Here is a 23588-nt window from a genome sequence, read left to right on the forward strand (position 1 = left end):
TCATCATCTTCATGGTCATCATAATTATCATCATCATCATCATCACCATAGCTATCATTATAGTTATCATCAACACCATTATCATCATCATCATCATCATCATCGAAATCATCACCAACATCTTTATGGTAGTCATCATCGTGATTATTGCTATCATTATCAAAATTGAAATCATCATTGTTATCCTCTTCATGATGACCATCATCATCATCCTCATTATCATCATCCTCATCCTTACCATCACAATCATCATCATCATCATGATCATCGGAATCATCACCATTATTTTTTATGGTCATCATATTCACGATCATTGCTATCATCATCATCATCATCATCATCATCATCATCATCATCATCATCGTCACCATCATCATCATTATCCTCATTATCATCATCCCCATAATCTTCTTCACCATCATCATCACCATAATAACCATCCCCATCTTCATCATCAGACACACTTACTCTTGGAGACCTCGAACGAGTGGAACTTAGTGGGCTGGATGTAGTTAACCAGAGTGGACATTTCTTCAGTGGCAAAGGCCTCAGATCCGGCTGTGCCCTGTCAGAAACACCCACAGAAATCATCACTGAGGCACAATCAGCCTTGATGCAGAGGCAGTTGTCATTAAATTCTGTGTCTTTGCCTCGGAAAGTCGACTTCTCGTGACCAAAGACTGGAATTACTAGCGCCACTTCAGCCAGCGTTTTATAGTTAGGAAACATTTCTACTAAAGGCTGATTTATACTTCTGCGTCAAACACCGGCGTACGCTACGGCGCTAACGCATAGCCCTTCGCCGTGGCCGTCGCCGTCACTGACGTGCACCTCTCAAAAATTGTAACTACACGTCGCAACAACGTGTAGCGCAAGCTCTGTGATTGGTCGGCTTGCTAGCGCCGACGAGTCTGGGCGGGACCGAGAGCCGCGCGAATGGCGCGAGCGATTGTTTACAAGTGTGGAGTCCCGTGAAGAAGCTCCGGATGGAAAGTTTTGTTCTGTGTTTACCTCATGGTTAAACCCAGATAGCAAAATACACTCGGGCCAGTTCCGGCTAGATTGACGCCTGCCGGAGACTTACCCCTCGGCCCAACTTCGGCTGCCGGACTCGGGCCGGATGACTGTGGACTCACTGCCCGATTCCGGCCCGAATCAAGCGGGCCAGATGCGGCGGCCGTAAGCGAGCCGACGCTGCGCATCCGCGCCGGAATCGGCGCGAGGGTAATGTGCGCTGCGGCCCGGAGCTGGCGCGACTCCGTATTTATACAACCTTTTGGTATTACATTGGTACTTGATATATGGTATTACAACCATTTGAATTTATATAACAGCAAACACAGGCTATAATGTAAACACAAAGTGAAAGCACTGCGTTTAACCTTTGAATAAAGTGCAAACTGCATACATATTCTGTAACGAAAATAATCAGACAAATGACAAAATAAATAAATGTTAAACGTTTATTGATTGCAAGAAAGAAATAGTACTAAAATTTTATAAATAATTTGTAGTGCACAAGAATATCAATATAAAAACAACAATAAAACAACACAATAAAGACACACAGAAAGATTTAAACAAAAAATCTAAAAATTACACACAAACACAGATGTTTTTAAAACAACCCTGTTTTCCCAATAGACTTGAATTAAAAATTTGTAAAAAAACAGCTAAATTTTATTTAAACCTAAATATAGAAACCAATTTAAGATATAGCAAGAAACATCTTAAAAATACCAATGACAATCCGTAAAATATCCAAGTCAAACTTGTGAAAAGTACTGCAGAATTCTGAAGAAACATCTTGAAACATTTTTTAATAAAACATTAAAATAATAATAAACAAACAAAAAAAATAAAAAATAAAAAATATATATATTATATATAATTGCAGAAGTATAAAGTCAAACTTATTTTGAAATAAACTTGAACAAAATCAATTGCACAAACAGCAAGACATGAGTGAGATGATTATACATTTCATATATATACACGTCTTGTGCAATTTTATATTTATAATTTTATTTGTATTACGTTTATTAAAAATGTATCAAGATGTTTCTTCAGAATTTGGCGCACACACATACATACATACATACCATACATACATACACACACACACACACACATATATATATACACACATATATATATACACACATATATATATATATATATATATATATATATATATATATATATATATATATAAATGCAAATGAAAGAAACAAATTGTTCAAGTATCAGGGAACATCCTAATACACTTAAAATGTTGTTTAAAAAATAAAACAAAATAGTGATGTAGACATTTGACACATTGGCTTTCTCTTCTTTCTTCCTCCATCCCTGTCAGGGGCAAGTTGTAGCTACCTTGTAATGCATTTTTCCACTTCTTTATCAGTGGTGTGGTATGGACATTTGTCCTCACTTTATCTGCGATTAAAAGATAAACAGATAATTAGTAGTGAACAAGTACTAATGTAAAAAAAGAAAAAATTAGGAAAAAAGTAGGCTACCTACGAAGCAAAAAAAAAAAAACAATAAAAAAAAACAAATAAACTTAAAACACTTTGAAATTAGCAAGAGCTTGAACTTACCAGTTTCTTCATTTGTTCGGGCTGCTCCTTTAGTTGATTTTCAAGCTTTTCCAAATCAAATTGGCCAAAGGAAGGTCAAATGTGTTCACATCTGGAATTTCATCACGTCTGTTTTGGTTTTGTGAGAATCAGGCCCAGCTGCTGCTTTATGACGTTGCATGATTTTAAAACTTCAGTCAGTCGTGCTAAAAAAGAAAAATAACAGATTAGTATAAAATCAACCTGTAGCTTATTCTCATACAACTTCTGTAAATACAACAGTGGGTTAGTCACTGCTGATATTCTCTAGTTGATCTTTACTTTCTAGCTGCATTAAACCTTAACAAATTTAGTGATGTCTTCAATTCTTACAAAAACATCACGAGATGCAATAAGTTCTGTCTTGATCTCAAACTGCACTAGAACAAAGACTGTAAATGTTCATAGGTGTACTGCAGGAGTGTCCAAACTTTTTGGGCCGAGGGCCAGATGCAAAAAAAAACAAACGTTATCGCGAGCCAAATTTTACATACAATACACAGACACGTGTGTGTGTATATATATATATATATATATATATATATATATATATATATATATATATATATATATATATATATATATATATATATATATATATATATATATATATATATATAATACAGTTGAAGTCAGAATTGTTAGCCCCCCTAAATTATTAGCCACCGTTTATTTTTTCCCCAATTTCTGTTTAACGGAGAGTTAAACATTTTTTTCCACACATTTCTAAACATATTAGTTTTAGTAACTCATTTCTAATAACTGATTTATTTTATCTTTGCCATGATGACAGTAAATAATATTTGACTAGATATTTTTAAGACATTTCTATACAGCTTAAAGTGACATTTAAAGGCTTAAATAGGTTAATCAAGTTAACTAGTCAAGTTAAGGTAATTAGGCAAGTTATTTTATTACAATGGTTTGTTCTGAAGACTTAAGGGGCTAATAATTTTGACCTTAAAAAATTTAAACCGCTTTTTATTCTAGCCGAAATAAAACATAAGTCTTTCTCCAAAAGAAAAAATATTATCAGACATACTGTAAAAATGTTCTTGCTCTGTTTCTTCATCATGGTATAGATGTGTCTATACTGTCCCTTAATCAGATACATTTACAAAACAAAACATCACTTTAGTATAGTGCCAGGGCAAAACTCACAGGTTGTAATAGATCAATGACAATGTTGACAGTATGTGTTTAAAATAATTGCAAACAAACCTGTTCTGTCTTTAGATGTATGACAGGCGATCATCATCCTCCTCTGTCCTCTGTCGAGCTTCCTCATATGCATCTATAATAAAACATCACATTGTTGTTAACCTCCCGTAAAGAAAAGTTCAAATCCTGAAATACTATCAAAGTTAATTAATGCATATAATACCTATAGTGTAAATAATCAGTACACAGAAGGTTGCACAAGATTTATTCGGAGATTCATGCAGAGTGACAGCCTTATGAATCTGAGACATAGATTTGTAAGATTGTCAAGCACATGCATTATTCTGTACCCATGAAGATTAACCTACCATTGTGAAAAATGTTTGATGATAGCCAATAACAATAAACCATTTCAGCTGTTTGTGAAGCAATTAGTAATGTAATATCTGAAAAGCTCAATCTATGTTGAAAATGTATCAGTTTACAGCTTATAATGGACTTTTAGCACACAACTATAACATGCCTATTCACGTTCAAAAGAGTGTGCCATTGACTTCTATGGTCGTGATGTGCTGCAAAATGATCTCACTAACCTTTGTTAAACAAGAACAATAAGACTTAACCAACAAATATTGTTACCCATTCATTTAAATCAGAATTTATCACTGTCAATAACATAAAAAGCAAAAAAAAAAAAACATCAAAATCTGCTTTAAGACGTTCAGTTTTACATTAACTGAACATTACAGCTTGAACAAAAGATATAATTGATTCACATAGGCTAAAACATATGAATTAAAGTGCACACTAATATATTTCTCTTGGATAATTTAAAGAGAATAGTAAACAGTCGAGTTTCGATCATTTTTCGTGACTAACTGCATAAACAAGATAAACAATATTTTATTAATCCAAAACGATTAGTTTTTCTTTACACATAATCACAGAATTAATACTTTTGGATAAGTATACGCCTGTACAATGATTTTTTTCAACATCCACGGTACTTTATAATGTTAAATCAGGAAAAAACACGTTTTGCCATGTTAATTAATGGATTCGTCTACAGAAACTTTCTTTAACGCAAAGTAAGCATACACACAAATTCGTTTCATGTTTCTTTAAAATAATTAAAATAGTTTTCAGTTACTACACACGTTACAATCTAACATTGTGTAAAAGGAAAAGGAACTTTCAGACGTGTTTGTAACTGTTAGCGTTAGCATACATTAGCTCCAGTCGTGTTTCTTAAAGCAAGTTACATTTCGTATCAAACTGTTTTAAAGTACTAAACGCTGTTACAACCAAACACCGTGGAAATGTTTTAAGCTCTAAATTCGCTAATTATACAGAACACAAGCAGTAAAAAGCTTACCTTTCTGACCGGACTCCACGTGAGATTTTTTAAAAACCAAACCTTTTCTTCTTGTGATCTTCGTGCCATGGTGGTTGACAACCAGCTTTTTGGAGCATTACCGCCACCGTCTGGATTGGAGTTTGGATCAGGAATTTAGTAACGCATGTGTTTATTATGAAACCAACTTCTGCTTAAAAAAAACAGTCAGCACAGGAGCGTGCTATCTCAAAAATAAGCAAATTTTACATAGTTTTTCTCTAGATGACATGTATAATCTATTTATAAATAATATTGTTTTGTTTGCGTCTAAACATTGCGACCATCCACACTAAATATTCTTTTTTTTTTTTTTTTTTTTTTGCTATCGTACCATGAATATTTTCTCAAATTATCATTAAACGTGGAGCTAACAGATTACTAGATAAAATAAGAACTTAATCAGTTGCCATCTGCCGAGTCCTTGCCAGAAGCGGCCAGGACTCTACAGACAGACTCGGGCCGGATATGGTTGACCGGAATCGGGCCAGTGCTTTACAGCCGCATCACAACCGCATGTGCGCGAGCGAGCTGCGGCCCGCACTCGGCCCGGATAACACTCGCCGATGCCGAGTCGGAGCCGGAGGCGCCGGAGGGCAGCCGAGCTCGGGCCGATTACTGTCTGCTATCTGGGAAGTTGTTGCACGTCCGCCGGTTCCTGCCTCAAAATGAGCGAGTTTGAGTCACTTGTACATCCAGGAAGTGTTCAGAATAGCAAAACAGAAGCGAAGAAACTCGACACAGAGGAACATTTACACCTCACTGCCCACTAGCGTTTCGGAAGTGTTAATGCAGCCCAATAGAGACAGCGCGCAGAAGTATAAATGCACAGCTGCGCGCGTTGCCTGCGCCGTGAGTTGCGCCGGTCACTTGACGCAGAAGTATAAATCAGGCTTAAGGCTGTGATCAGAACTAAGATTGCTGGATTCTCTGAATGTGGGATTTCCCGTTCCTGCCAGCACTCGTTTCACTGGGAAAAAATACTACAGCAAGCGCTCCTTCTGCATCAGGGGAGCAGCTGCAGCCTTCTGCGTTCGGTAGTGCTCACAACGCACTCCAAAGCACCTGACCTCCTTGGTTGGTTCGTAACAGCTGTCGGCGACTGAGGATTTTTGTCTGTTTGTTCTTCATCGTCCACTGCATCGCTTCCTATTTTTTCACCTTTATTATTAATATCACAACTATTTAGCCGTTTAAAGAAACTTCTCACACTCAGCTGCGGTGAGATTTTTGCAACTGTACACAGCGGTGACAAGGAGGAGACAAAACAAGGACAATCGCCATCAGCTGGACAAGAGTGGGAATTACAGTTAGCTACAAATTACAATAGATCACCCTCAGCATAATTCGTCAAAATGACGGATCACCTTCTGATTGCTAAAAAAAAATCTGTCAATGACGGAAAATATTCGGTTAACGCGACCTCTGAGCTATACATACATGAAAGTAACACATGTAATAAAAATGGCGAATAAAAATACAAAACTAAAAGATAATTTGAAACAACAGTAAACACTGTAACAGTACACAGAGAATACCAGCATTACATGATTATTAGCAGGGCTTGACATTAACTTTTTTGATCAACAGCCACTGTGGCTAGTAGATTTCCAATATTACTAGCCACTCGCCATTTTCACTAGCCACACTTTTCTTGTTGGAAAAATATATTTAGTATATATTTGACTTTGACATGCTAAATTAGTTGATTTAGATATTGTGTTATGTCCGCATGAGCTTATAAAGTTTTATAGGCGCACTTTTTAATTCAACAAAACTTTTCTTTAAAAAAAAACATTACATTTAAAAAAGAATTATTGTCATTGATCTAAAATATGCAGAGTAATCTGTCCTGGCCAAAAATCCCAGATCACCAGTTAACTACACATTAACACAAAGTAATCTCCCATGTAAGCAATGTTATTGTAAAAATTGATAATTGAACCATATTAGAAAAAAAACCTGTAAGCAAAAGAAAGGAGGTGAAACATACCGTGCACACGGTTAATGTTACGCCTGCTAATAATCTCTTCTAAGAATAATTGAAATGAAAGCAGTGACCACTGCTGCTTACAAAAGAACATGTGTATTTTTTTAGATCTTGAGCTCTTAAAAGCAGCAGGACTCTAGGCATGTTTGCTTTGCGCAAGTAAACGGGAGCACGCGCTCTTTTTAACAGTCGCGCGCATCAAATCAGCTGTTGATCATGCTCTCATTTAGGGATGGGAAGTTCGGATTATTTTACTGACTCGGTTCTTTGTGTCTCATTCATCGAGATGAACGAATCTTTTTTCGAGTCATTTTTGTTCATTTGGTTCAATTTGCCAAAATATTATTAAACTGTTACGAATTGCTTCTAAACACATTTACAACTAGTCCAAATGGTTGATCACAAGACAAATAAGTCATAAATACAATACTATAAGAAGGAGAAAATAATAATTCAATGTTGACCTGCTCTTTTGTCTATGAAGGTATTGTTGTCTCTTTGCTCAGCTCACCTCTTCATGTCTTCAAATGTCAGTGGTTCATTCACGTTACACTGACAGTCACATATAATCTTAACCAATGTACACAGTCTGAGCTGATAGGAGCCATGATAATTAGTTCACCGTTTGATTCAATTGTTTTTCTGGCTCTAAACGCATATGATTGGCCCTTGATGAACAAATGACTCAGACCCGATAGAAGACTCGAGAGTTGAACAGATCAATTCTTTTTCTGGCTCTAAACGCATATGATTGGCTTCTGCCTTTCCGCGATGAACGAATACCAACTGAACGATGAAAATGAACGATACCACCTGCACAAATGTGCGGACGCGCGGATTAACAAATTACTCCCTGAGAGGGGTCGTAGTTCCCGAGTCATATTGAAGATTTGTTCAAAATGAATTAATCGTTCATGAACGACCCATCACTACTCTCATTCTGTATTCACCATTCTTTTGCTCGCGCGAACACAGTTTTTTTTGTCAGTCGTGCTGCTTCTCGATTCTAATATCACATTTGCACGAATATTAGGCCATGCTTATTGTCGAACACTGCTTTTAAGAAAACTACAATTTAAAAATGATTTCCAACCAGCCAAAGTGGCTAGTGGAGGTGTGTGTCTAACCCGCCAGAGCTGAAATCTACCCCAATTTGGTTGGCGGGTGTTAATGTAAAGCCCTCATTATAAGTACAGATGTTTGAGAAAGGTAGTCTTGCTGACCTCGTCCATGGACTTCTTACAGTCATCATCATCATCGTCTTCATCCTCATCCTCTTCTGCCTCCACTTCTGCAGGAGCTGAAGAACAGAAACAGGAGCTCAGAGACTGAAGTTAAACACACAAACACCTTCCTGCATTACTCCATCACATTCATCACTATTAGAAATCTGAACATGAAGTGTAGATGTATAAATTGCATTCTGAACTGATGCCATATTTTAAAGTACCCATGAAATTATGATAAAGTTTTTTAGATGGAAGTGTGCTTTTACATCTGTAGTTCCGTTCATTTGGTTTGATTCGATTTAAACTTTCATTCATCCCCTCAGCTGTAAAGTTTTTAAATTTAGGGTAGAATTTGTATTGCATAATGTACTTTTGTGTATCATGTGTGACATGCTTGTATGCTGCAACCAAATTGCCTTCAGGAAATGAATAAAGACTGACTGACTGACTGAGTAGTTTGGACCAAGGGTAATAAATGATACATTGTTGCAGTTTCTGCCGTCTTTGGGTCGTTTTTACACCACACTGCTGGCTTTGGTCCGAACCAGTTGAAAAGAACCAAAATGCAGACATCTGACTAAATCCACATAACTCATTGGCCGAATGTTGTTGAACATAGTTCCTAAACTGCTTATTGGTTGGTCAGAATTCACGTGCAGGGAAATGCCAATGAACTCACGCAAGTGAACAAAACCGGCAGACACAAAACGTCGCTTTTAACTATGGAGGGACGACTGCGCTGGCTGATTATATCCCTGCTTTAGATAAACTATACATTTCGAGAATGAAGTGTGGCCGTGGCAGGAAAACAATATTTTAAGAAGGTGTGAATTAATCTAGCTAAACTGCGACATGGTCATCCAGCAGTTATATTAACAATGATCCACCAGGTAATGTTTTTCCCCCTCTCTCTGTTGGTAAGTCGCTGTCAACAAATATTTTTCCTCCATATTGTCAGGGTTCTGCCACTCTGGTCTTGTAAATTCTTGTTTTGGTGGCAGAGCTCGGACACTATCTCTGTTTCTGTCTCTGTGTGCGCGTGTGCCGTCGTGGGTGTAAGCAGAGTGTGTGCACTCCTGCTTGATGCGGCCTTGCGGGCTCTGCATGCCTCAGACGCGCGCGCTCTTGTACTCATATTTGTGTTTTCGTCTGTCTGCAGCGTAGGGTTTCATTCCCAGCATCTCAGTCTAGTTGGTTTAGGTTTTGGTCGGCGCTGGGATGAAGCATGCACACTGCGTGTGTGAGCGCACGGTGAGTGTTTTCATTCATCGTGTGCTCGTGTCTTGCGTCTGTTGTCAAAGCACGTGGCTATGTGTTTACATTGTGGTCACGTGCTTTTGTCGTGTGCTTCAGTGTTGTGCTTGTGTTGTCATGAACATGCGGTTAATGAGTTCTCTCATTGGCTGCGTGTTCTTGTCCTGTTTTATGTGAGCGCATGGCTTGTCTTGTCTCTGTCATGCACTCTCCTGTCTATTGTCTAGTCCCACCCTCCTTGTTAACCCATTATTAGGTAATTATGTTCATCTGTTTGTGTGTTCATTTCCTACAGTTTATAAACCCCTCATGTTTGCTGTCCTGTGCCAGTTTGTCATCACATGTTGATGTTTAAAGTCTTTTCCTGTCGTGTTTCCATTCCTGATCCTTGCCAGCCTGCCCAGTCCAGTTTGTTTGTGTATGTATTTGTTTTGTTAATGTTTTCCCCCTCGGGGTAGTTTATTTTGCATTTTATTCTATGTTTATTATTTAATAAATTACCCATTTTCCTGCACTTGAGTCCTCGCTCCTTTTTCCCCATTTCCCTCACCAACCCTGACACATATACCATAATACACAGCGCATCGGCCTACGGCAGCTAGATTAGTCCAAAAGGAGCAGTACTTTTTGCAGTTGGGTCTGTTTTAGTTCAAATCTTAAGGTGCTTTCACACCTAGACTTTTATTTCGGAACCTGTCTCATTTGCCCAGTTAGCCCAGTTCGTTTAGCATATGTGAATCCAGCAATCGTGCTCTGATCTGCGCCAAAACAATCGTTTTGAGATCGCTTTAATGAGGTGCTCTCGGCTCAACTGAAACGAACGCTGGAGTGGATCGAGTGTAGTGAGAAAGCGATATGATCAGAGCCCAGTTATGTCAGAGTGTTTTATGGATATGTAATAGGCATACATCTATATGAAGAGAAAATTATGAGTAGGGCGGGAGGTCATTCCAGACGTCTCCCGCAAATGCACAGAAACTCCCGGATGCCCGCAAATGAGTGATAAACTCCTGAAAATCGAACGTCTCCCTCCCGGCCCTCAAATACATCGTGCACCCTTCTCACCCCTCCCCGCCGCATCCACATCTCGCTCTTTAGACACGCCGCGCGCACCCTGTCAAACACCACCATACCACTACCATCCCCCTGACAGCTGGACAACCGAGCGGGACTCTGCAAAATACACCGGGAAACTGACCTATGTGAGGAGAGTTTACTCACACGTGTCCATTTAGAAACTTTGCCGTGTGAAAGTGAACCGCACTAAGAACAAAGAGCAACACTGTAACAATTTTAATCCCTGTTTCGGAACAACTGAATCGATTCACAGGTGTGAAAGCACCCATATTCTCACCACAAACGAACCGCTCCAGGGTTCATTTAAAAGCGCACCGAGAACAACTCTTCAAACAGGTCTCGGTAAGCTTTTTTGGTCCGCTTTTGGTGCGCACTCGAGTACAATTGCTGAATTTACACCTGCCCAAACGAACCACACTAAGAGGGAAAACGAACTCTAGTGCGATTCAAACCGAACTAAATAAGGCAGGTGTGAAAGCACCCTTAGTATCAGCATGTTGGGACTTGTGGAGCTGCTCATTGATGGATTTGCCCTTCAGTGTTTGGACTTTCAGAATTTTAAACCACACTGAACTGAACTAAACTGAACTTCAACTCTGAAAACTGAACTGACACAGTGTACATTTACAAGAACTTCTGTTTTAAGCTGCTTTGACACAATCTACGTTGTAAAAGTGCAGGAGAAATAAAGATTAATTAAATTGAAAAGATAGAAAAGAGAAAAGAGTTTCTTCATTGGTGTTTTGTTTTTTCTGAACACTACCTTAATGTAAAAGTGGCTCAAACTCGGGATCGGTGGACATGAAACAACTTTAATCATAAGGTAAACACAAAACAACAGTTTCCAACTGGAGCTCCTTCAGGGGACTCCACACTTGTACCAACAATTTTCTTCTCTTAAACTCAGACAAAACAGAATTATTACTTATTGGGCCTAAATCATGTACACTTCAGATCTCACAACTCTACCTACAGTTAGAGGGACACAGAGGTAGCATTAGCTCTACTATAAAAGATCTGGGAGTCATATTAGACAGCAATTTAACTTTTGAAAATCATATATCTCATGTCACAAAAACTGCCTTCTTTCATCTGAGAAATATTGCTAAATTACTAAGTATGCTATCCATCTCAGATGCAGAAAAGCTAGTCCATGCTTTTATGACTTCTAGACTGGATTACTGTAATGCTCTATTTGCTGGCTGCCCAGCATCCTCTATTAACAAACTTTAATTAGTACAAAATGCAGCTGCCAGAGTTCTTACCAGGTCTAGAAAATATGATCATATCACCCCAATTTTATCCTCCTTACACTGGTTGCTTGTACAGTTTCGTATTGAATTTAAAATATTACTTCTCACCTATAAAGCTTTAAATAATTTAGCTCCTGTTTATCTAACCAACCTTCTGTCTCGCTACAGTCCAACTCGCTCTTTAAGATCTCAAAACTCAGGGCTTCTGGTAGTACCTAGAATAGCTAAGTCGAGTAAAGGAGGTCGTGCCTTCTCATTTATGGCTCCCAAACTCTGGAATAGCCTTCCTGATAATGTCCGAGGCTCAGAAACACTCTCGCAATTCAAAATTAGATTGAAGACCTATCTTTTTAGTAAAGCATACACTCAGTGCATCACTTAGCTGTATAATACAGGAATGTGCTCCACACAGGTTTCTCCATCTCGTTCATATACTCTATGAACAGCAGCTATGCTAATTATTCTCTTTATTCTCTATTTCCACCTGGGGATACTAATCCCGAGGCCCTGAGACTATGCAGCGCCACTGACTCAATCCAAGACCAGCAACGAGATCCCAAGGTTTCCATAATCCTGGACCAGGCCGTATCCTGAGCAGCTGCTGTGGCGGTCATGGAGGAGTAGAGAGCATGAGACTGATTCCTGCGATGCTCCAGGGACAGACGAGTCTTCACTGAGGTCCAGCATTCTCAAGCCTCCGACACCTTGACTGCAGCTCTGCACAAGAGATAGAAATAGTCGTGCACAACTGAGCCTGGTTTCTCTCAAGGTTTTTTAATTCTTCACTTTCGCCAATTGGTGAAGTTTTTTCCTCGCCGCTGTCGCCACTGGCTTGCATGGTTCGGGATCTGTAGAGCTGCTCATCGATAGATTTGCTCTTCAGTGTTTGGACTCTCAGTAGTGATTTTAAACACTTAAACTCTGAAAACTGAACTACACTGTTTCAATCTATTATGCTCTTCTATGTGAATCTGTTTTGACACAATCTACATTGTAAAAGCGCTAAAGAAATAAAGGTGAATTGAATTGTAAACACTCGCTACATTGGGCTGTCAACTCCGCCCACACTCGTCAGCGCTACCAAGACGACCAATCACAGAGCTTACACTACGTGTCGTTGCGACGTGTAGATACATTTTTTGAGCGGTGCGGGTCAACACCGCCGACGGCCACGGCAAGGGCTATGCAACCATGTGTAGGCTGCGCCATAGCATACACATGCGCTTGACGCAGAAATCAGCCTTGAGTATGATTTCAGAAGGATCACATGACACTGAAGTAGAATGTTGAAAATGCAGCTTTGAGTCGAATAAATAAATTACTTATGACAGTATATTCACATTGAAACAGCTGTTAAAATATTCCTCAAAATATCTCTGCTTTTTAATCAGCATCTGTGAGCACGAGAGGTCAATGTGCATTTGTTTTCTGATATCTTCATGTCTGAATGGTCTGAATGTTCCAGGTGTTGTTGTTCAGGAATGAACACCTGCTGCGGCTCCAGCTGTTCAGCATCTGTTCTCTCCTCAATGGTGTCTGGGCTCAACCTTTAAAGCCTGCGGTTTCCATCACACACACACACACACACACACACACACACACACACACACACACACACACACACACACACACACACACACACACACACACACACACACACACACAGACCACAGCATCTTGTAAATGTCACTGGCTGGACTCTCCACATGAGCTGAACACCAGCAGAGGACGCTGTACTCTTATACAGTATATAAAGCCTGTGTCTTTCTCTCAGTCTTTCTTTCTTTCAGATGCCTAAAGATAGAAGTCGGCACAGTCCACTAAAGCTCACACACTGTGCATCAGACGCTCACATTCAGTGTAAACTACAGAAACCAGCAGGGGAATTTGACATATGCCAGACTGCGATAGGAAAAAGTGTGCTTGGGTCAAAGTTTTGAAACCAAACAGATCAGAGTTTTGTTGCAGGTTCGTCCAAGACATTTAAACTAGGCTTCCCGTCTGAGAAAAAAGGGAAAAATACGAAAAAATAAATAAATAAATGACAAAAAGTGAATTCAAAAATAAACAAATAAGTTTAAGTTGTAGTATTTTCATATATATATATATATATATATATATATATATATATATATATATATATATATATATATATATATATATATATATATATATTCATATATATATATATATATATATATATATATATATATATATATATATATATATATATATATTATATCTGCAATTAATGAATCAAATTTCTAATTGCTTTATTCTACATTTCAGTTAAAAATTGATATGAACTTCAGCTCTTATGATGCAGTCAAACCCTCTCAAGGGATGACTCTACCCAGCAGGCACAGAAAACCAACATGACGTCATATTGATGTAGTACCCCAATGTGGTCGAGATGTTGTATTTTGTTTGTAAATAAAAATCGTGTTGTCAGAACTCAACATCAGACCAATGTCAGTGTCCATCATGCAATTTAAAACCAACCAAATATTAACATCTTATGATGTTACAGCTTGACATTGTGTTGACGTTACCACTATGACATCTTTGGTCACCATACCTGACGAATAAATGTCAGTATTTGATGTCAATAGACGTGGGTTTAAGATATTGGCTCGACATTGGACTGTAGTCACTTCCCAACAAAACCTAAAATCAACCAAATATCAATGACATTTCACGTCATTATTGGACATCAAAAAAACGTTGTCCCAAGATTCTGGCTAGACACTGAATTTTGTTCACCTGACGTCAGGATCTAAATCTAACCTAATGTTAGTGTAACTAAGCTAAATATAACTGAATATTAACCATGGCAATGACTCTGCAATCACAGATCACTATGGTGATGAATCACCAGTCACAAGACACTATAATGATGATTTTACAGTCACAGGTCACTATGGTGATGATTGCACAGTAACAGGTCACTATGGTGATGAGTCTACAGTCGCAGGTTGATATAGTGATGACTACAGTCACATGTTGCTATGCTGATGACTAAAGTCACAAAACATTGATAAAGACTCTACAGTCACAGGTTGCTATGGTGATGACTACAGTCACGTGTCGCTATGGTGATGACTCTACAATCACAGGTCGCAATGGTGATGGCTACAGTCACAGGTTGCTATGGTGATGACTCTACAGTCACAGGTTGCTATGGTGATGACTCTACAGTTACAGGTTGCTACGGTGATGACTACATTCACAGGTCGCTATGGTGACGACTACAGTCACAGGTTGCTATGGTGATGACTGTACATTCACAGGTTGCTATGGGGATGACTCTACGGTCACATGTCGCTATGGTGATGACTACAGTCACAGGTCACTATGGTGATGACTCTACAATCACAGGTCGCTATGGTGATGTCTACAGTCACCGGTTGCTATGATGATCACCCTACATTTACAGGTTGCTACGGTGATGACTACAGTCACAGGTAGCTATGGTGATGACTACAGTCACAGGTCGCAATAGTGATGACTACAGTCACAGGTTGCTATGGTGATGACTACAGTCACAGGTCGTTATGGTGTTGACTCTACAGTCACAGGTAGCTATGGTGATGACTACAGTCACAGGTCGCTATAGTGACGACTACAGTCACAGGTTGCTATGGTGATGACTACAGTCACAGGTCGTTATGGTGTTGACTCTATGGTCACAGGTCGCTATGTTAATGACTCTACAGTCATAGGTCGCTATGGTGATGAATCTACAGTCACAAGTCACTATGGTAATGACTCTACAATGACAGGTCGTTATGGTGATGTCTACAGTCACAGGTTGCTATAGTGATGACACCAGTTAAGAGTCACTACAGTGATAACTCTACAGTCACAAGTCACTATGGTAATGACTCTACAATGACAGGTCGTTATGGTGATGTCTACAGTCACAGGTTGCTATAGTGATGACACAAGTTAAGAGTCACTACAATGATGACTCTACAGTCACAGGTCACTATGGTGATGACTCTACAATCACAGGTCACTATGGTGATGACTCTACAATCACAGGTCGCTATGGTGATGTCTACAGTCACCTGTTGCTATGGTGATCACCCTACATTTACAGGTTGCTACGGTGATGACTACAGTCACAGGTAGCTATGGTGATGACTACAGTCACAGGACGTTATGGTGTTGACTCTATGGTCACAGGTTGCTATGCTAATGACTCTACAGTCATTGGTCGCTATGGTGATGAATCTACAGTCACAAGTCACTATGGTAATGACTCTGCAGTCAAAGCTTGCTATAGTGATGACTACAGTCACATGTTACTATGGTGATGACTCTACAATCACAGGTCGCTACGGTGATGGCTACAGTCACAGGTTGCTATGGTGATGACTCTACAATTACAGGTTGCTACGGTGATGACTACAGTCACAGGTCGCTATGTTGATGACTCTACAGTCATAGGTTGCTATAGGGATGATTCTACAGTCACAGGTTGCTATGGTGATGACTTTATGGTCACGTGTCGCTATGGTGGTGACTACAGTCACAGGTTGCTATGGTGACAACTCTACAGTCACAGGTCACTATGGTGAGGATTGCACAGTAACAGGTCACTATGGTGATGAGTCTACAGTCGCAGGTTGATATAGTGATGACTCTACAGTCACAGGTCGCTATGGTGATTACTCTACAGTTACAGGTCGCTATGGTGATTACTCTACAGTCACAGGTCGCTATGGTGATTACTCTACAGTTACAGGTCGCTATGGTGATTACTCTACAGTCACAGGTCACTATGGTGATTACTCTACAGTCACAGGTCACTATGGTGATTACTCTAGAGTCACAGGTCACTATGGTGATTACTCTAGAGTCACAGGTCACTATAGTAATGACTCTACAGTCACATGTCACTATGGTGATGACTCTACAATAACAGGTTGCTATAGTGATTACTCTAAAGTCACAGGTTACTATGGTGATGACTCTACAGTCACAGGTCGCTATAGTGATTACTCTAAAGTCACAGGTCGCTATGGTGATTACTCTACATTTAGAGGTGACACACATTTTTCATGCAGAGCTCAAAAAAAGTGTTTTAGAGTCTCCTCTAAAATCTACATCAATGTTTGCTCCACAGAAATCAACAGTACATGGCTCTGACTCTTCTGAGTACCTGCAGGGCCAGCGCTGGGAGAAGATGGTTCGAAAACACTGGAGGAGTCGCTGTTGGTGTTGGACGCCTGCTCAGACAGCTTTTTTTTGGTGCTGCCATCGGCTGCTTTGGGGTGAGATTTCTTGTTCTTGATGAGGATTTTGCCCATGAGCTCTTGAGGACTGGGTAGAGGAGTTCCAGGCTCCAGCTAAAGCACACACACACACACACACACACACACTAAAACATCAAGGCATAAAAAACAGGCCATCTCAAATATTTTAAATAGTTAGCACATCAGATGTTACCTGTTTTCTTATGGTCATACATATAAAGAACCACTTAATTGTAAATACTTTATTCATTCATTCATTTAATCATTTATTAATTTTCTTTTCGGCTAAGTCCCTTTATTAATCTGGGTTCGCCACAGCAAAATGAACCACCAACTTATATGTTGGTGTGAACCCCCATACAAGCATATGTTTTACGCAGCAGATGCCCTTCCAGCTGCAACCCAGTACTGGGAAACACCCATTCACAACTCCACAGAGAAACGCCAACTGACCCAGCCGAGGCTCGAACCAGCGACCTTCTTGCTGTGAGGTGATCATGGTACGCACTGAGCCACCGTGATGCCTGTAAATACTTTTATATCAATATTTTTATTTCTTATTTGTACAGTTGAAAAAACAACAGTGCACATATTGCACATAAACCATCATAAAATTATTTACCCTCCTGTCTTTTTTCTTAATTATCCAAAGGCTGTTGAACAGATCAAGGAATTTTTCACAGTATTTCCTATAATATTTTTTCTTCTGGAGAAAGTCTTATTTGTTTTATAAAGCAGTTGGCCTAGTCAAAGACTAGTATCTTGTAAAAAAAAATATCTAGTCAAATATTATTTACTGTCATCATGGCAAAGATAAAATAAATCAGTTATTAGAGATGAGTTATTAAAACTATTATGCTTAGAAATGAAAAAAAAAATCTTCTTTGCGTTAAACAGAAATTGGGGAAAAAGGTCCCACTTTATATTAAGTTTCCTTAACTACTATGTACTTACATCAAAAAATAAATACAATGTACTTACTGTTTTTATAATGTATTTGAGAACACTTGTGGTGCTTTTGAATCGGGATAGAGGTTGGGTTATGGACAGGTTTGGTGGCATGGGTAGGTTTAAGGGTGGGTTAAGGTGTAAGGAGTGGTCAACAGTGTATTTACAAATATAATTGCAAAAGTTAAATACAAATGTAATTACATACATGTATTCAATCAAGCATAAGTACACAGTAAATACATGTATTTACAAAATAAGTACATTGTAACAAACTATTAATTCCTGTGTAAGTACATATTAGTTTAGGCCACAATATAAAGTGGGACCGGGAAAAAATATACATATCTACAATACCTGACAAAAGTCTTGTCGCCTATCCAAGTTTTAGGAAGAACAAATAATAATAAGATCTTTTTGACTAACTGCATCCCTGTTTAATGTTTATTGTCTTTTTTCATGTGTATTTTGTGTTGTCACTTGTCACTTTATGTACACTGGAAGCTTCTGTAGCCAAAACAAATTCCTTGTGTGTGTGAGAAACACACTTGGCAATAAAACTGATTCTGAAATATTAACTTGACCTCTAGTTGATCATTTGGTATCGGAAGTGGCTTATATGAAAGGCAAAGGCCTCTAGATGACGCTTATTTGACCACAATAAAATATGATCATGCCTTGATTTTGAATGATTTCATTAGGACAGTAAGGTCTGACTTTGCTTAGACAAAAGTGTCATCACTGAACAGAAATAATGTCCAGTATAGAATATAAAGTCCTGCTGCAGTGGAGACAGAATGAATATTGTGTCTGACTCCATCATGAGCTTGGAGGACTGCATCCATACATCTCTGCACTGACTCAAATCACTGATTAATAAAGTCATCTGGAATGGCAAAGAAAGCGTTCCTGCAGGACTCCCAGAGCTCTTCAAGATCCTTTGCAATGATCTGCAATGCCCACTCCTTCATCTTACACCAGACATGCTCAATAATGTTCATGTCTGGTGACTGGGCTGGCCAATCCTGGAGCGCCTTGACCTTCTTTGCTTTCAGGAGCTTTGATGTGGAAGTATGAGAAGAAGCTCTATCCTGCTGGAGAGTTTGCCCTCTCCAGTGGTTTGTAATGTAATGGGCAGCACGAATGTCTTGATACCTCAGGCTGTTGATGTTGCCATCTGTTACGTGGTTCTGTATTATATATATTTTTATTTTAGTACAGTTGTGTGCTTTGTTTTTGCGCTTGTCTGAGTTTAAGGTGGAGTTTGTGAACGGCTTGTCTGGATTAGATGACGATTGAATGGTGGTTCAGTCTCTCTCTCTCGTTCGCTCTCACGCTGTCTGGCTGGCGGTGCATCTTTTTATTGCTATGTTTTTGTTAACTTTTTAATCCTTTAGCATTCTTAATATATTAACTATTTTGCTTTGTTTGTTTATTTTGAGGGCGATGCGGTGGTGCAGTGGGTAGCACGTTCGCCTCACAGCAAGAAAGTTGCTGGTTCTTGCCTCGGTTGGGTCAGTTGGCGTTTCTGTGTGGAGTTTGCATGTTCTCCCTGTGTTCGCGTGGGTTTCCTCCGGGTGATCCGGTTTCCCCCACAAGTCCAAAGACGTGGTATAGGTGAATTGGGTAGGCAAAATTGTCCGTAGTAAATGTATGTGTGTGTGTGGATGTTTCCCAGTGATGGGTTGCAGCTGGAAGGGCATCCACTGCGTGAAATAAGTGCTGGATAAGTTGGCGGTTCATTCAGCTATGGATTAATAAAGGGACTAGCCGAAAAATAAATAAATGAATGAATGTTTGTTTTGATACTTTGTTTAATTTTTTTGTTGCAGGTAGTGGATATTAATTTTCATAGTCACATTCTTATTTATTTAGTTCGGCAAAAGCAAGCAGTGGCCCGGAAGACTCACCTGTTTTCATTCTTTTTCACAAGAGCTACTGTAGGTAAGATCTCTTCTGGAAGAACTGCTATAGTCAGGGAACTGTTCTGTTTAGGTGTTATACTCCTGTATACTGTTAATTGTTATTATTTTCTGTCTTGTTTCTTTTTGCAAGTTTGATTTTAGGAGATTAAAAATATTTTAACGGGGACGTCAATCTCATATTCAAGCGTCAATGTCTTTCATATGTTCGGCTCAAATCCTGCTTTCATTAATAGATTCAGTATTGGATATTGGGCTGTAACCATTCACTCTGCAGATCCATTGCATGCCCCTATACTAAATGTAACTCCAAACCATGATTTTCCCTTCACCAAACTTGACTGATTTGTGTGAGAATATTGGCTCCATGCTGGTTCCAGTAGGTCTTCTGCAGTGTTTGTGATGATTGGGATGCAGCTCAACAGATGATTCATTTAAAAAAATCTGCCACTTTTCCAAATGATCAACTAGTTAAGTTAAGGTTTTATTTGTTGCTCTTACAACTGGGATCGACGACAAGACTTTTGTCAGGTAGTGTATATATATATATATATAATCAGGGCTTTACATTAACTTTTTTGATCACCAGCCACTGTGGCTAGTGGATTTCCAACATTACTAGCCACTTGTCCTTTTCACTAGCCACTATTTTGTTGTTTGGAAAATATATTTTACATAAATAAATGTGACTTTGACATGCTAAAATGACTTGATTTAGATATTGTGTTGTCCCAGATCAGCAGTTACTACACACAAATGGTTGGTTAATCTCATATTAAAGAAATGTTATTGTAAAGGATGATAATTAAACTATATTAACAAAAATAACTAGGCAAAAGAAAGCAGGTAAAAACATACCACGAGTGATGATGAAAGGATGATCACGTGCCTGAGAATAATTAAAACGAAAGCAGTGACTGCTGCTGTTGCTTACAAATATATATATATATATATATATATATATATATATATATATATATATATATATATATATATATATATATATATATATATATATATATTTTCAATCTTGAGCTCTTAAAAGCAGCAGGACTGAGTACACGAGCATCGTTTTTTCTCTAGTCTTTTTCAAAAAGAACCGAATGCGAGTGAACGGAATAAAGTGCAAGTGAATGGGCGCGCGCGCTTTAAAGTCGATCGCATCACATCACCTGTGCGCGCGAGTAATCATCCTCTCATACGGTATTCACTTGCTTTGTCTCGCGCAAACACAGTTGTTTTCAGTTGTGCTGTTTCTCGATTCTAAGATCACATTTGCACGCATATTGGGCCATCCTTATTGTCGAGTCGAACCCTGCTTTAAGAAAACTTCAATGTAAAAATTATTTCCAACCTGCCAAAGTGGCTAGTGGGAGCGGCTGTCTAACCCGCCAAAGCTAAAATCTACCCGCATTTGGCGGGTGTTAATGTAAAGCCCTGTATATATTATATATATATATTATTTAAAATTAATCGCATGCGTTAACGCGTTAATTTTGACAGCGCTTATATATATATATATATATATATATATATATATATATATATATATATATATATATATATATATATATTAGCGCTGTCAAAATTAACGCGTTAACGCATGCGATTAATTTTAAATAATTAACGCGTTAAAAAAATTAACGCAATTAACGCAGTTCAGGTTTTTTTATTTTCTGTTGTGGTGGGCGTGTGTTCAACATGCAATAAATGTGGATAAGACCAAGGAAGCACTCTTTGAAGGCAAGTTCCAGTATAAAACAATTAGTTGCATCACAGGTTATCCAGAGTTTCATGCAATTTCGGGTTTCATTTTTAATTTTCGACTTCTGTTGTAAGTTGATACCGCATGGCGAACAGAAAGAAAATCCTCCGCATTTCGTGACTCGGTGTTCCTGTAAGGTAAGGTTCCTTTAAAGGCTACACGGTAGAATTTTAATAAGAGTATTATCTTAATCATATTAAAATCGGAGTATTGGTGTCTTACGTGAATGTACTCAGAAAGTCTCCGGTGAAGACGCGAGCTGTCAAAGACAGGGCATTACTCTGCCTTTCAGCATGAGCCCTCCAAGTTTAGCGTGTTTCCTCATTAAACGCAACGAAAGCGTATGCTTCGCGTTGTTGTGTCAGAATCCTTGTGAAATACAGTAATACTTTAGGACGCTTAGTTTAAGCAAATTTGATGAACGTGATCATGCGTGTTGAATCTGAGGGGAGTCGCTCCAGTATGGAAGGCCATTGGGGCCAAAACGTCTGCAGCGCCTTGTGTGTGTGTCCGTCTGTGTATGTGTCTGTGTCAGGCCAGTTGAGGGGTGTCAGGGGTGGAGTGAGCGACGTATCTGAGTAGGGGCGAGAGGGGTGTGCAATGTATTTAACGACCGGTTTGCAAGAAATTATCATTCATTTGCGGGCATTTGGGAGTCTCTGTGCACTTGCGGGATACTCCTAGTCTTAGGAACTGGATGAATGTAAAGGAGGATTAAGCAAAATTGTTTCTACTCTATAACTAATGTTCTCAACTCACAGCAATAAAACTTTATAATGAGTGCAACTGTTTGTATTCTATAGTTTATTATTATAATTTTTCATTTTCCATATCTGCAATTCCTGTATTTTGGCATTTTTTTGCAGTCCACTTAGAATCCAACATGGAAATCAACGTTTTCTTTATTGGCATTGATTGTTTTGAAATTTAAATGTCATTAACATGCCTGTGTTTTTATTTCTGTAATAAATATGGCTGTCAAGCCAGGATCTTGATGGTTTATTGTGGGTATGCTGTTTACATGAAGAAATCAGTGTTACAAGTTAAACAAAAATTCTATTAAACAATTATATTTTGAATTTAAATATTTTTTGTCTTGCGTTTACATTAATTTTACATTAAAATAGCCAAAATTACAAGTTTCAGTATTTTAAATGTGATTAATCGCGATAAATTTTTTTTAAAAGGTGCGATTACTTAGTTAATTTTTTTTTAATCGATTGACAGCACTAATATATATATGTGTGTCATTCTGTGTCCTTGTGTGTCCACACACACACACACACACACACACACACACACACAAAACCTTGTGTGTTTGTGCACACTTGGTGAATAAAGCATACACACACACACACTTACAATCTGAGGTCTGACTCGCCTCGACTAAATTAGGAGAATAGAAAACACTTACCGGATATTTCTCCAGCGTCTCGGTCAGTAAAGCGTCCCCGAAGATGGACCGGCAGTACTCTGCCATTTTGGCTTGCTGTTTGGGGCTGTAATTCAAACAAACACAATAATGAAACAGCCATCATCATCGCTATGATTGCAAAGCATCTCATTCCCACCTGAGACTCAAATGACATTCCCATCATCTGTAATTTCATGCAAGAAAATAAGACGAGCACTCAAGTGCCACATCTCACAGCAGGACAATGATGACTGAACACAGATCTCGCGTGTCATAATTATGCAAATGTTTTAATGTTTTATA

At 38.7% G+C, this 23588-nt stretch overlaps 1 protein-coding gene and 1 long non-coding RNA gene across 2 annotated transcripts in view; both read right to left on the minus strand.

Annotated features, from left to right (window-relative positions):
* plcb1 (phospholipase C beta 1) overlaps window positions 1-23588 on the minus strand; it is a 169557-nt gene that overhangs the window by 31460 nt on the left and 114509 nt on the right. Inside the window, exons 13-16 of the mRNA XM_087289851.1 lie at window positions 23286-23370; window positions 17143-17329; window positions 8386-8462; window positions 469-565 (exon numbers count right to left, since the gene is read on the minus strand). Coding sequence (XP_087145977.1) covers window positions 469-565; window positions 8386-8462; window positions 17143-17329; window positions 23286-23370 — 446 coding nt within the window. The remainder of the gene's footprint in view (window positions 1-468; window positions 566-8385; window positions 8463-17142; window positions 17330-23285; window positions 23371-23588) is intronic.
* On the minus strand, window positions 1450-4124 carry LOC147839883 (uncharacterized). Its single transcript, XR_015512974.2, has 6 exons — window positions 4003-4124; window positions 3840-3912; window positions 3661-3717; window positions 2601-2785; window positions 2233-2436; window positions 1450-1806 (listed from the first exon to the last, which is right to left on the minus strand). It is a non-coding gene; the product is annotated as an uncharacterized LOC147839883 (long non-coding RNA).

This window comes from Danio rerio, chromosome 17, assembly GCF_052040795.2.
Source record: "Danio rerio strain M-AB ecotype USA chromosome 17, GRCz13ab, whole genome shotgun sequence".
In the NCBI taxonomy this organism is placed as follows: Eukaryota; Metazoa; Chordata; class Actinopteri; order Cypriniformes; family Danionidae; genus Danio; species Danio rerio.